Source organism: Haliotis cracherodii, unplaced genomic scaffold (genome assembly GCF_022045235.1).
Source record: "Haliotis cracherodii isolate W230 unplaced genomic scaffold, xgHalCrac1.p SCAF_10, whole genome shotgun sequence".
NCBI lineage: Eukaryota > Metazoa > Mollusca > Gastropoda > Lepetellida > Haliotidae > Haliotis > Haliotis cracherodii.
This window is the reverse complement of record NW_027266265.1, coordinates 18516138-18528949: the sequence shown is the minus strand read 5'-3', so window position 1 is coordinate 18528949 and position 12812 is coordinate 18516138. Positions and strand designations below refer to the sequence as shown.

Below are 12812 nucleotides of genomic sequence, written 5' to 3'. Positions count from 1 at the left end.
ACAAGAGACGTCAAATTTCAGACATGCAGCTTAGCTGGGATTGAAAAAGTTGTTTACTGTTTCAGTAGAATAACATATGTGAGAGAGGCCGTGGAAATTAGCAGAAGAATTAACCTGGAAATTACTCACGGGAGCAGTGGACAGTGGCAGGATATTTGTATCTATGACAGGTACCAAATTACGTTCGTTAGCGAGCTGCTCCTGTCTCTGAAAAATGTTCGAATAATGTCGTTTTTGAGACGAGCACGAGTCAGTGGAATACGACTTCAACGATTCATCGGATTTGTGGCCGGTAATTCTGCAAATCTCGCGATTCAATACCTGCGTTTGACAGTAAAGTGACGGCAGTTTGCAGTGTGAAATTCCCGGTCTTGGATAATGTTTATGCTGCGCTCAAATGGCGGCCCCCTGATGTGCCTGTGTATGGCAGCACGCAACCCAACAAAACTCGATTTTGAGTAAAGTTCTCCCTCAGCATTTCTGACTTCGGAATAAAAGAACCTCAGTCTCTCATTCAGTTGAAAAGCAGGAAGCTCTTCGAACGTGGGTTCAAAACCTCGGAAACCAAGCCATTCTGGAAGTGAAAAGATTGCCGTGTTCAGGGTACAAATGTGACGGTAAGTGGGAGTATTTCGTTATTATTACGGTGTCGTGTTTAAATGAAATTTCCGTATATCCATTTAGTATAACATATCTCAAATCTTACAAAACGAAATATTTAATTTATGTTAAGATTTTGGTCAATCTCGTTATATTATTGCCAATTTTTGCGATGACACATTGGTCACGCTTTACATTGCTATTATGGCAATGGTGTAAGGGAGGTAACTCTCGCTGATGTTGATCGAATCTGCGTAGGAATTTTTTTTTATTTGTTTATGTATTCTTTTATGTTTCAATGGCTTACGTCGAAATATTTTAACTCCCAGTAGATTTGGAGAGGTTCCTATCCACGATGTCCTGTACTGCTTTTGTATCAAGGGACGCGAAGCGGTGACTGGACGCTTGAACTTTGGGCTCTACGGAAACGCTGGCTGTATTTCCTAGTTCGGGGGCCATCTCAGAACGGTTTTCAGCTTCAACAGCTTTTTGTGGGTTATAATAAGAACAAAATTAGGTGGATGTATGAAAGTCATTATAGAGTTGCAATAAATGTTTTTTACTCTGTTAAAAATTGATTTTGTTTTGTTTTTTCCTTTGGCCAAGCCCAAGAAAATTACATTATTTATGATTATGATTTTGTAATTAATGGAAAAAGGTAAATTTCATTTACCTTCAAATTCTTGTATTATCTCAGAAAATGTCTCGTCGCCCCATTCACTCAATATTTCATCGAAATCTCCGATGTGGAAGTCAGGGTAAATTTCCATCTGTTCCTCCATGTTGATGATTTCAAAAATAGTTCCATTAATTAATGTATACATACACGGTGATGAGACCCCAAAAATTCAGCGATGTTATGCTCATTCGACAACACTTTTTAACCAATCAGATCAGGGAACATACCTACATTTATGTTACAATCACCAATGTCCTCATGATTTCGCCCATAATCAGCTGATAACAGCCCATGAGTATGAGTAATGTTTGTGTGTTCAAGGGCGGATCCAGCATTTTTAAAAGGGGGGGGGGGGGGGGGGGGTCCAAAGGTTGGTTGGCTGCTTGGTTTGTTGTTTAACGCCACACTCAGCAATATTCCAGTTATATGACATCAGTCTGTAAATAATTGGGTCTGGACCAGACAATCCAGTGATCGATATCATGATCATCAATCCACGCAATTAGGTTACAATGACATGCATCAACCAAGTCAGCGAGCATGACCACCTGATCCCGTTAGTCACCTCTTCCGACAAGCATGTGTTGCTGAGACCTATTCTAAGAGGGTCGAGTATGAGTAATATTTCACTTTATCAGTGTACATGAAGTTACAAAATATTTCGGCATTTCACAAGCTGTATGTTCAGTGAACGACATCTCATATAAACTTTATTTTGGTGACTGAACTTCTCTCACTGTCAGCATTGATCAGGAAGACAAAATAATCACAGACCTGGGTTAAATTAATATACCAAACAAAACATTCATTAATCAATGCAAAGGAGTACATACATCTATATACGTTTTGATCAATGTAAGTACATCAAACAAACATCAACTGCATCAATTACAGTATACTTTGTTGCCCATCGGAGTAACAGCTAATTTGCAATATCTGGTAAAAATAATGATTTTAGTGATTATTTCCCCTAAATATCTCTTGCTCTTTTAAAAACAAAATGAACAAGTGCATGGAATATCTACACTACGAAACATGACTAAGTCACAGAATGGGACAGGCGATTGGTTAAAACATGTCCGGAGTTAGTCACTCTCATTTCATTTTAAAAACTTTCAGAGAAACCAATGTGGCGCTCTCCACCAGTCAAAAACAAACTAACCCTTGTACGTCCCCGCCTTCAGGGCAGGTGCCATTCAGTTTATATCCAACCACCATTGTGTCATCATGTGTATTTGCTCCAAATTGATTTCCACGATGAGGTCTTTAATTGGCGGTTTTACGAGCAAGCAAGAGCTTCAAAGGGTAAACAAAGACTTAGACCAAGTATATATGGAATACTGAAAAAGCGAGAAAAGGGAAAAGAGAATAACTTGGTGCTTTGAAATGGGTAACCATCCAGTTTTAATTTGTTGGTGGATAAAGTCAACTACAAATTCAGCGAACATTCCTTGTCTTTATAGATACGTGTATGGTCTTTAAAAGTTCAGATTCCAAATTCTATTTTAAAAACACACCCTACCTCTTCCGTGTCAAGTTAATTTCTCGTCACATAGTCGATTCGAAGTTGTGGGTGGTAGCCTTGCCTGAATTAAGATTTGGTAAACTGGATCCGATAAATATTGTTATCATACCTCCATGTCAGACTAATGAGATTTGATTGGTTCACGTGATCTTGATATAATACTTTAGCATGCCTCCATTTCAGAATGACGAGATCTGATTGGTTCACGTGATCTTGATATAATACTTTATCATACCTCCATTTCAGAATAATGAGATCTGATTGGTTCACGTGATCTTCACGTGTATCCCGCCTTCGGGAAGTATATTTCTTAGCGGGAGAATAAATCCCTTATACGTGTTGTGCAGTCTGTGGGACAGTACATTCATTGGGGAAGAGTTGAGACCCTGACTGAGACTATTGAGATGCTAATCCATTTCTGGATCCATAGATCTCACTTTATCATATAATGAGAAGTTTTCTCGGCAGGTTAAAGACAACGGATAAAAACGGCGTATGTTGTGGACATATACATATAAAGACTCAAATATATGCTAAAAGAATAGGTTCAGTGTTTCCAAAACACAATGCGTCATCGCCCTTGTCAGGCGGCGATCGAATCGGGATTAACCATCGGGAATATGCAGAAAATCAAACAATAGTCTAAGATACTGAAGTGTTGAACTGATAAAGGGCAGTTGCTCAAGCGGGCGGACCGATGGATTGTAGCGAAAGGCCAATAGAAACATGTGTAGGCAATTGATATTTACATACACGTCGTTACGCCACTGTCTAAGAAATAGATTTCAGTTGGAACTATATTGACTGTTGTCACTGTTCGACTGACTTATGTCGGTTTTACAGTGCTGGCCCACTGGGATATCATACCACAGCTTAACATTGATACTCCAATCAGACACAGTATAGTGGCTCCGGGCAGACCAGTCCTTGCTTCATCCCCTTAATGCCGAGCTCCAGGCATGGTAACAACAAGTACCATGTTTTACGTCTTTTGGTATGACGCGGAAGAGGATCGTACAAGCGACCTTCCGCCTTCATCATGTATTGGCATCAATTTTGAACTAGGTACATTTGTTTTAACGATATTATGCAAAGTCAACAAGGAAAAGGTATGTAATAGATCATTTTTATTAAGAAAATACACATACAAAAAAATATAAGAACTCGTCAAAGCACATTTACTCGTTCACTACAGTCTTCCTTGCTTATGACATATCAATCTAAGATGTGTAACATTCGTTCAACTTCACGTTCACTCTCACTTCTGATGTCAGATGGACACAAGCTTACTATGAATTATTAAATGTTTCAGTTAAAATTTACTTTACTTACAGTTGTAATCAAATATAAACAATGAAAAAGTTTCTTCATAATAACCATTTGTTCGAAACGTTAAGCAAGTGCCCCATTGACTGGATTTATTTCTTGTCTTGAATTGGCAAATGCCAACTCGATCATACATTTTAATCGTTGTATCTGAACTTCCGGACGGTAGAGCCGCCGTTTGCCTTGGGGGAGCGGATTTCCAGAGTGGGTCTGCCGTTGCTGCTTGTGTTGCGTACAGTAACACGGTGTCGGCCCATCGTGCCAGTGATACCCTGCAGGTTCTTGTTGCCAGTGATGGGACGAGTACTGCTAGGGCTAAGTCTGTTGAAGTCGCGAACAGCATCACCATAATTCCCTGAAAACATATTCAAAATGTAATGACTGAGATATATGGGTTCAAGTGCATTTGTCAAGAAAATCTACTGGGTATAAAAATGCTTATGAATATGAACAAACACTATAATTCGACTTTGATGAAGAAATGTCGACTTTATCCTGAACCCGTTATACAGGTAATAATAGTGATAATGATATTTCTATTGCTACCAGGTTTCTCGATGCTACCAAGCTACAAAGACCAAAGACGATTGTTTTATAGGCCGCCGTCATTCAGTTGGAGTATTGCTAACTGTGGCGTTAAACAACAAGCAACACTACATCTGCGCTTTGGTGGTAAACGGCTACAGGAGCTTACTCCCCCAATATCTAAAACACTGTGAAGTTCAAACAACTGAAGTACTGCTGTACGCCGCGTTCAGCCTCTGTTCCTGCTAACGATTCAGATGTTTCTGCTGTTGTTACAGTATTACCTGTTTCAGTGTTAAAACAGAAAAACCGCAACATTTCCAGAATGTGGACATCTATGATATATGGTAGTGATATTAATCTCACCTCGACGATTATATTGCCGGGTGAGTCTCGACCCGCTCCGTGAGACCCGTCCCCGGGAGAAGCTACGGAACAGAGAACGCCCCACAGAGAAGGCAGCACGCGCCAGTGGGATCCATCGCTTGTGGAGGCGGGGTTTGTCGGCAACGGCATTGAGGTAGGCCTTGATATCTGAAATGGTCAAATGATACATATAAATAGATACATTTAAAATCTCAGTCGCAATTGTGCACACAAAATAAGCCATGATTTGACTTCTTAAAACTGTACACATCACACGGTCCAGTATCAACGTGAACTGAATCTAGAAGAGCGCGCGTAAAATCCCCACACTAGACCCACACAAATGTGGTTAGCCGCTTCGAGTTTTATGCTTTCACACACACAAAAACTGGTGGTAAGTAATTAGATGGGTAATTTATTAGTCTCTTTATAAGTCCTCATGATTCCCTATAACCGAATCGAGTTAACGGCTGAGGGAGTATATACTGTTAATAATGACAAATTATGGTAATATTGCTTTAATAATGAAGTGGCATTCCTTGAAACGAAATAATTCACATGATAACTGTTTTCCACATATTCTTGACATTCTTATGACGAGGAACTGCATGTTTCTCAGTCGCTCTCTCGTTAGAAAGTGACTTCATTAACGCGGCTTTGAAGACAGATAACTGACAATTATCAGTTCCTCACGGCAAAAAGTATAGAAATGGCTACCACATGAATTATGAACGCAATTTCTTTACTTGTATATTCCCCATATGTAAAGATTGTTATAAAAATAATTATCACCTATACCATATACTGTTAACAATTCCAGTCCAACTTTATCTGCGCCTGTTTTAGATTCTGTAAACATTTATCAGGTTTGACACAGAGACGACACGGCGCTATATAAACCGCCACAATACAATCCGTAACAATGCGACAGAAGGATGGCGGGACTACATCAAACAAAACATGCCAAAACGCGATCTGAGGCCATCGAATATCATAATTAGAACTCAGTACATATATTCCAATATCAGGTGTCCATATATATTCCTCGATTATCCAGTTTACATTGCATCTCCATACGAATGTGATAACTAATGCATTGGGGATATAATACAAAGGAAAATCAAGGATGTCGAGTAGTAAATACACTAGAACTCACCTAGCTCTCCTTTCAGTATTTCGTCCTCGGCGTCAACGAGGGCGTTAAGTTCATCATCCGACAAAGTGTTCAGGTCGACACCATCATAATATGCAGGGGCGACGGCGTTTGTGTCGGGGGTGACGACATCGGGAGCTTTAGTTGTGAGAAGGCTGACACCGGACGACAAGGCAAGTACAGCAGACGACACAAACAGGAGCAAGAGCTTGGCGTCCATCTTCTTAATGTTTCCCAACTTTGTCTCTCACTCTAGCAATGGTGGGGCCGGAATAAAATCCAACAACACCAACTACCATTATATACAATACTCGAACCGGATATTCCATCTTGTCGTCTGCTCTTAGTAAGTCATTTCTTCTGATTGGTTAAAAATGGCTACCCACTTTTGATTGGTTGGTCCCGGCAGAAGATGGAATGAGCGATTTGTGACTCATAACTGATTCTCGGAAATCCCCGTTTCTTGCCCAAGCTGTAACCTTTGACCTCTCAGAAAAATACATAAGTAAACATACTTTGTCTCGGTAAATCACGTGACACAAAAATATATCACTTAAACGTTTATCAGGAACTTTCGCTGAGTCGCAAAAAAGGAAACTTCCCAGAAACCGTCCGTAAAAAGTTGCACCGCACTTTTGTTTGCAAAATGTATGCCAACAATGCATATTTACAACGTATATTTGCAAAGTGTAATTTCTTTATTGAAGGTTTATAACATATCTTGGCTTTATCATTCCATAGTAGACTTAATATGTTATATGTGCTAAATTATAAATGGGGAACAATGATTAATAACAAAAAAACGTAATTGTAATTAATATTTTTCATTTACAGATATCAAACGACAAGAAGCAATTGTATTCATCAGTAGAAAAATATTGACCTTGAAAGAAAGTATACGTACCTAAAAACAGAGGTCTATCCTTTTCGTTACCTATTACAAAACATTTTCAAATATGGACAATTACTGAATATTATATTTTGTATTTGAGATAATGTTACTATTCCAATAAGTGTTACTAATGAACTTGCAATATCTGCATTTTTCGTAATTGCTAATAAAACTGGGACGATTAGGCTTAATCATAATTCTAATATTCAAAATTTAAGAAATATTTGTTCCTAAGTTTAATACACTATATCCAGCACACAAGACCCGGTCTTCTAATAAAGCCTATATAGTCTTACACTGATATGTAAATGAGCTGTATGATGATGCTCAAAACCAGCACAATGGGGTTAAACACGAAACAAAATAATATGGTTCACGGGTGTTGTCTCACTACATCAACAGCGAAATGCGTTGTTGTTGACTCGACATGACGCACTCTATCTGTCAGTCCAGACAATCTTCTTGGAGAAATGTGTCATAAACGCGGAACACATCGTAGTCTGGGGTTGTGCGGCCGTCCACTGCCAAGGCCTGTATCAATTAAATTACAGTTTGTACAGTCATACACTTGAATTCTTGAGCTATATGCTTCGTAGATATCACTATATGATAAAAAGGGCGATCATGTATATTTCGCTTTGAGTGCACTTTACATTTATTAACATGGGGAAAATGAACAAAGTGTGACAAATATTTGATCACATTAAATGCCACATATTAAGAATTGGAAATTGTGAAATAAGGGAATATTACAACTAACGACCACGTTCTTTAGACTGCCAATGGTCAACGGGATAACGCATATGGACAGGACCCGCATCTCTCATGGTGCTGGTCTGATAGAATATGCAAACACATATAAGACGTTAATATCTTCACCATCCACCCTTAACAAATAACACGTATACGTGGCATACCAGGAAATGGTAAACTATTGTTCTTATTAAAGTTCACTCGGAAACACCTTTATCATTAATGCCTCGATCATACTCAATTACATGTATATAATGTTGTCTATAGATAGCGCCACTAACAACTTTAATCAGTAAGCGAGATTATCTGTAGTGGCTAGAATAGGTATAAAGACGGACGACAGACAGTCACAATTCATCTGTGGCTGTCTATTTAACTGACTGTTTTTTCACTCACGTTATTTTATTGAAATATGTTAAATCTCAACTATATGATATTACCCTTGGCAATACTTCAAGTCTGTTTTGTAACGGAAAATGTCATACCTGTGTATCCCATTGTACTACTTCTGTGTATAGATAATGCCAATTCTGTTAATGTAATTACATTGTTTACCGTTTGGGATATGTATGTGGCTGAACTGAATGTATCTTGTGTGAATGCCCACTCGGGTAATGTATAAGTTAGAGTGTGTCGGGTAAACCAGATTCAGTCATATGTAAACTGTTGTATTACGTTGTGTACTTTACGAATATATATCGTGACTAATGTTGTATTTATCTTGTGTAATCATTTTATATCACGTTCATCATGAACTTCGCATATATATTACTGATTGTAAACATTCTATAATAATTGATTGTAAACATTTCTAATTGACTGAAAATATATAAGATTCTATGGCTGTCTAATAAACTGACTGTTTATTCACTCAGGTCTTGTGTAGGTCGGTCGTGTACTGTGGTACCTTTGCTAAGCGAGCGGATTCCCCAACTCTCGTTTTAATACATTGTTGTGTTGTTTGTCAAAGGTAAAGAGAGTCACAGCGAGTGAACAGAAGTCCAGTTGCAGACATCAGTCAAACCAAATTCATATACATAATGAGGAGGACTTCTTGAATACAATATATAATTCTGAAAGATGTGGAATGAGTATACAGGAAACAAGGGCTTTCTGCAAAATGAGGCGAGGCAGCCGTGCACAGTCTTTAGGTTTCTCAGGATGTCGTTCATTGCAGCCTGGAACGAAACTTGTTTTTCTAATAATTATACTTTTGTCACCATTAACATGAATGTTCAGTGGGATGAAGGTGGGGTGGGGCGGGGCGGGGATGGGATGTCCCTTATCTTCTAACGAGGACAACCCTTCCACATAACGCGTATTTATACTCAGATGCAAACAATATCTGAATACCCCATGAATACCAAAGTAATGAAGTATTGGACATGACAAAAACACTGGCAATCCTGCACAAGCGTGTCAGTCTAAGATACATTGAGAAGTGTTTATGCTTAATGTTTATTTCTGAGGAATATAGAGCATCCTGGTTCCAGGTTCAAGGAATAGCCTCACTCCCACGTTATCTGTAATACCTTTGTTGCTCCTCGGCCATAAATCTTAATCAATGTCAGAAATAAAGGAGGCTTTGGGTTGTGAATCAGTTTAGTTTATGAATCAGTATTTCATTTATACAATCTCAAAGTGACTCCGGTCTTTTAAACAGTTTCCACCTGCAGTGACACCAACATGCATGGTATCATAATTAGACGCTGGGATTCAACTCCTGACTCGGCTGTGAATGATACAGCAACATATGTGAATGTGTATGCGGGAAAATACATCCACGGCGTTCCCAGTTGCCATTCTGTTTGAGACGACACCTTTAACTGAACTGCAGTGCAAAAGTACACACCCATGTTTGATGGTGTCTAAAATGTATTATGTATACGTATTTTGTAGGGATATCACAGGCGATATAACATACATCATATCAATGAGTATTTCACAACGCGAGACGTGCCCGTGGCGTCTCAAGGAACATGAGGATCGCAATTTCAAATCCAACTCTTAGTGCAAAGAACTGCAAGGTTCCGCTGTGTACATGAGTTCGAATCCTAGTTTAAACCGATTAAGATCCTCTGACGAACTCGCATACAATGTTACAGGTTTTTACTAGGCCGATCTCTTTAAACAGGCCGCTGAAAGCGTATACTACTTACTATCCAGACAAGATGCATTCTCGGAAGACTTTGAGTTATTCGAGGTTCGACACAACGGAAATGCTGAATAAAGAAGGAATACACAGAGACGAAGCTTTTACTTCGAGTCAGCCCTTAGTTCGACACATGAAAGTTCGACACAACGGTGTGTGACTGTATACTCGTATCCGTATGGTATATTCGTAAAGCAGAGGGTCTTATAAACTCTCCGTTGAAAGAGAAATAGTTCACAGATAGGAAAACTTGTTTGTCGTTGTATTTATGTTTTTTATTATTCATTTTCTTCTCCACTTTGACCGAGAAACGGGCCTCCACAGAATTAAAAGATGTTATCAAGGGTAAAGTGTGCTAGATTGAATGTTTAACTATGAGCAAACCTTCTTAAAAAGTAAGTAAGATGATGATGATGACGACGATGACGATGACGATGACGATGATGATGATGATGATGGTGGTGGCGGTGGTGGTGGTGGCGTGCTATACACTGTGTAAAATGGTTTGTAACAAAATGGTATGTGTTCGTCAATCACATGTTTCCCGTCCCCGGGTGTTGCTTGGTTACCCATATCTTATCACCATGGCAACTGACCACAATTTAACCATTAAGAGTCCAGTGTTACGTCAGCTGTTTACATCACCAACAGACCGTGTGTACATATACTGAGGGGAACGGTAGACACTCTTTGTTCAGCTGCTTTACGTCATCAGTTGTCCACACTCCCCTGAATTTGATTACGTGCAACACCCCGATCTGTGCAAATATAGTGACAGATTAAAACACCGCGACTCTTCTACAAACGTCGAGTTGCGTAGCATAGTTGTCACAAACCGAGGCACACTTTCTGTAACACTGCACAATATATTTGAAGGCATGAGACGGTTGTAGTAGTAGAATGGTATTGTTTAGGTCACAACAAAGTAATGTTTGTTTTTATGTTAGTGTTATTGTTTGGCTTTCTTTAGCATCTTCACATCCTTTTTAGCTGGTGATTTTACTATCAGGACGAGATTACTATATGTCCATTATTATTTATCAATAGGCTATATGTCTATAATAAAGAAGCACACACCGTCTCTAAAAATCTGAATATGTGTTGTTGTTGCTGATGTTACTTACTTACTTACTTTGGCGATTTAACGTGCGCTTTCCGACTGATGCGTATTTCGCTGATTGCAGAAATGTCCTTTTCTTTATTGATCATTTCTAAAATAGTACAGCTGGCTCATTTCCGTTGATGCACCGCCGTGATGTTGCTGGAATATTGCTAAAAGCGGCGTAAAACCATACTCACTCACTCATTTCAGTTAGAATTGATCTAAGGATCTCAGTGTTGTATAATTTTAATTATGTATTTTCACCTTAAACAAGAAGAACACATTTCAATACATCAATCAGAACAATTGCCGTGTGGGGAGAGAGAGAGAGTCATTTAGGGATTAGATTCCATGACTTAGAATTACAGGCACCTAATATACAAGCAGTCACTTACACGTGTACCTGCATATAATATGCTTGTTTTTTTATGTAAAATAGATTTTGTTGGGATAGTCTATTTGATCAAATTGTAAAACAACGACTCCATGTCGGGCTACATTAGCAGAGATTAATACAGAGTGTTCAGCCGGACTTTGTGGCAAAGCAGACGAAAAAGACTAACTTGCATGGGAAGAGCAAATATTCTAACGATGTAACCGGTATTGGACTCATTTTCATTCCTTCCGTGTGCTCATTAAACTTGGCACACAAATGATGTGTGTGCTGTTAGGCACTCCCCATTCTCTATTAAAATATATGCCGACGGTGCCTTATACATCACAAATGCAACACACGAAAGGTCACCTGTAAGACTTCAATTCAACAAATGCCCATATCGAGGATAGTAAAACGATATGTAATTACTGCGTCAACTAATAACTAATAAACACATTATCAGGAGAATAGGAACATATATTCATATATAACCATACAACTATATAAATAACTACACTTAAACAACGTGTACTCTCTTTTGGAGGCTTCATGTGATCACGAACTGTTCGAATCCTACAAAACAAATATGGAGGCATATAGCTAGACTAACATCTGGTCTCTGAAATGAACATATCTAACTGAAAAAGAACTATCTTAATTATCTTAATAAAATATAATAAAAATTAGCCCAGAGACTCTTCACTTTTTGATACTGCAGTAATCTAGACTTGCCGACTATTATAGACTTGCAAAGGCTGTTTTGGATTTATTTGTGTCAGGGTCTGAATCACAGACTAGCCTTTGTGAATGTGTGAGAAAGTACCAAAGTGGCACAGATCAAGAAGCTCGAACACTTGGCGATTTCAAAGTTCGAACCCACAACCTGCACATTCTGCAACCTGGTCAGCGATTGAGCTGACCGCTTGACCCCCGACTTGTTGCATGCTGCTCCGGTATATGACGCAGCTGCGTAATTCCTATACAGCCGTGTCCTGGCTGACACTCTGACCTACATGTTGTCGGGACGGAGGATGTGTTCCTGGTGCAGCTATAATCAAAAACATCGGCAGGCAGGTTTCTTGGTATCGGACGGAATTCCCATTTTCAGTTAACCCGCGTTCTACGAAACCACTTCTTCCCGAATCTATAGCACGTCTGTTGAAGTCTCTACAACTGTGTATGTACAGTCACGAAAAGGTTCCGAGCGCCTTAATTAATTTGTTGACAGTTTCTGTGTATTGTCCGTTCTGTAAAACGTAGAGATTATCTGCATCGCTTTCGCACTGTATATTATATGTGTCCTACTGTCTACATTTATGAATAGTATGCTTTTTGTTTTTACAGCATATTTTACAAGGATATA

At 39.0% G+C, this 12812-nt stretch overlaps 1 protein-coding gene across 1 annotated transcript; it reads right to left on the bottom strand.

Annotated features, from left to right (window-relative positions):
- Positions 1–4171: 4171 nt before the first annotated feature.
- Positions 4172–6471, bottom strand: LOC139447743 (uncharacterized). Its single transcript, XM_071229210.1, has 3 exons — positions 6178–6471; positions 5022–5189; positions 4172–4485 (listed from the first exon to the last, which is right to left on the bottom strand). Exons 1-3 carry the CDS (start codon positions 6392–6394, stop codon positions 4268–4270), a joined length of 603 nt encoding a protein of 200 aa, XP_071085311.1. The 5' UTR covers positions 6395–6471; the 3' UTR covers positions 4172–4267.
- Positions 6472–12812: the final 6341 nt, after the last annotated feature.

What these genes read in the sequence shown, in the direction of transcription:
- LOC139447743 (XM_071229210.1), bottom strand. Translation starts at nt 6,394, where the DNA reads ATGGACGCCAAGCTCTTGCTCCTGTTTGTGTCGTCTGCTGTACTTGCC. An exon ending in AATACTGAAAGGAGAGCTAG is followed by an intron (nt 5,190 to 6,177) that starts GTGAGTTCTAGT and finishes TGACCATTTCAG; the next exon opens with ATATCAAGGCCTACCTCAAT. An exon ending in CCGGCAATATAATCGTCGAG is followed by an intron (nt 4,486 to 5,021) that starts GTGAGATTAATA and finishes ATATGTTTTCAG; the next exon opens with GGAATTATGGTGATGCTGTT.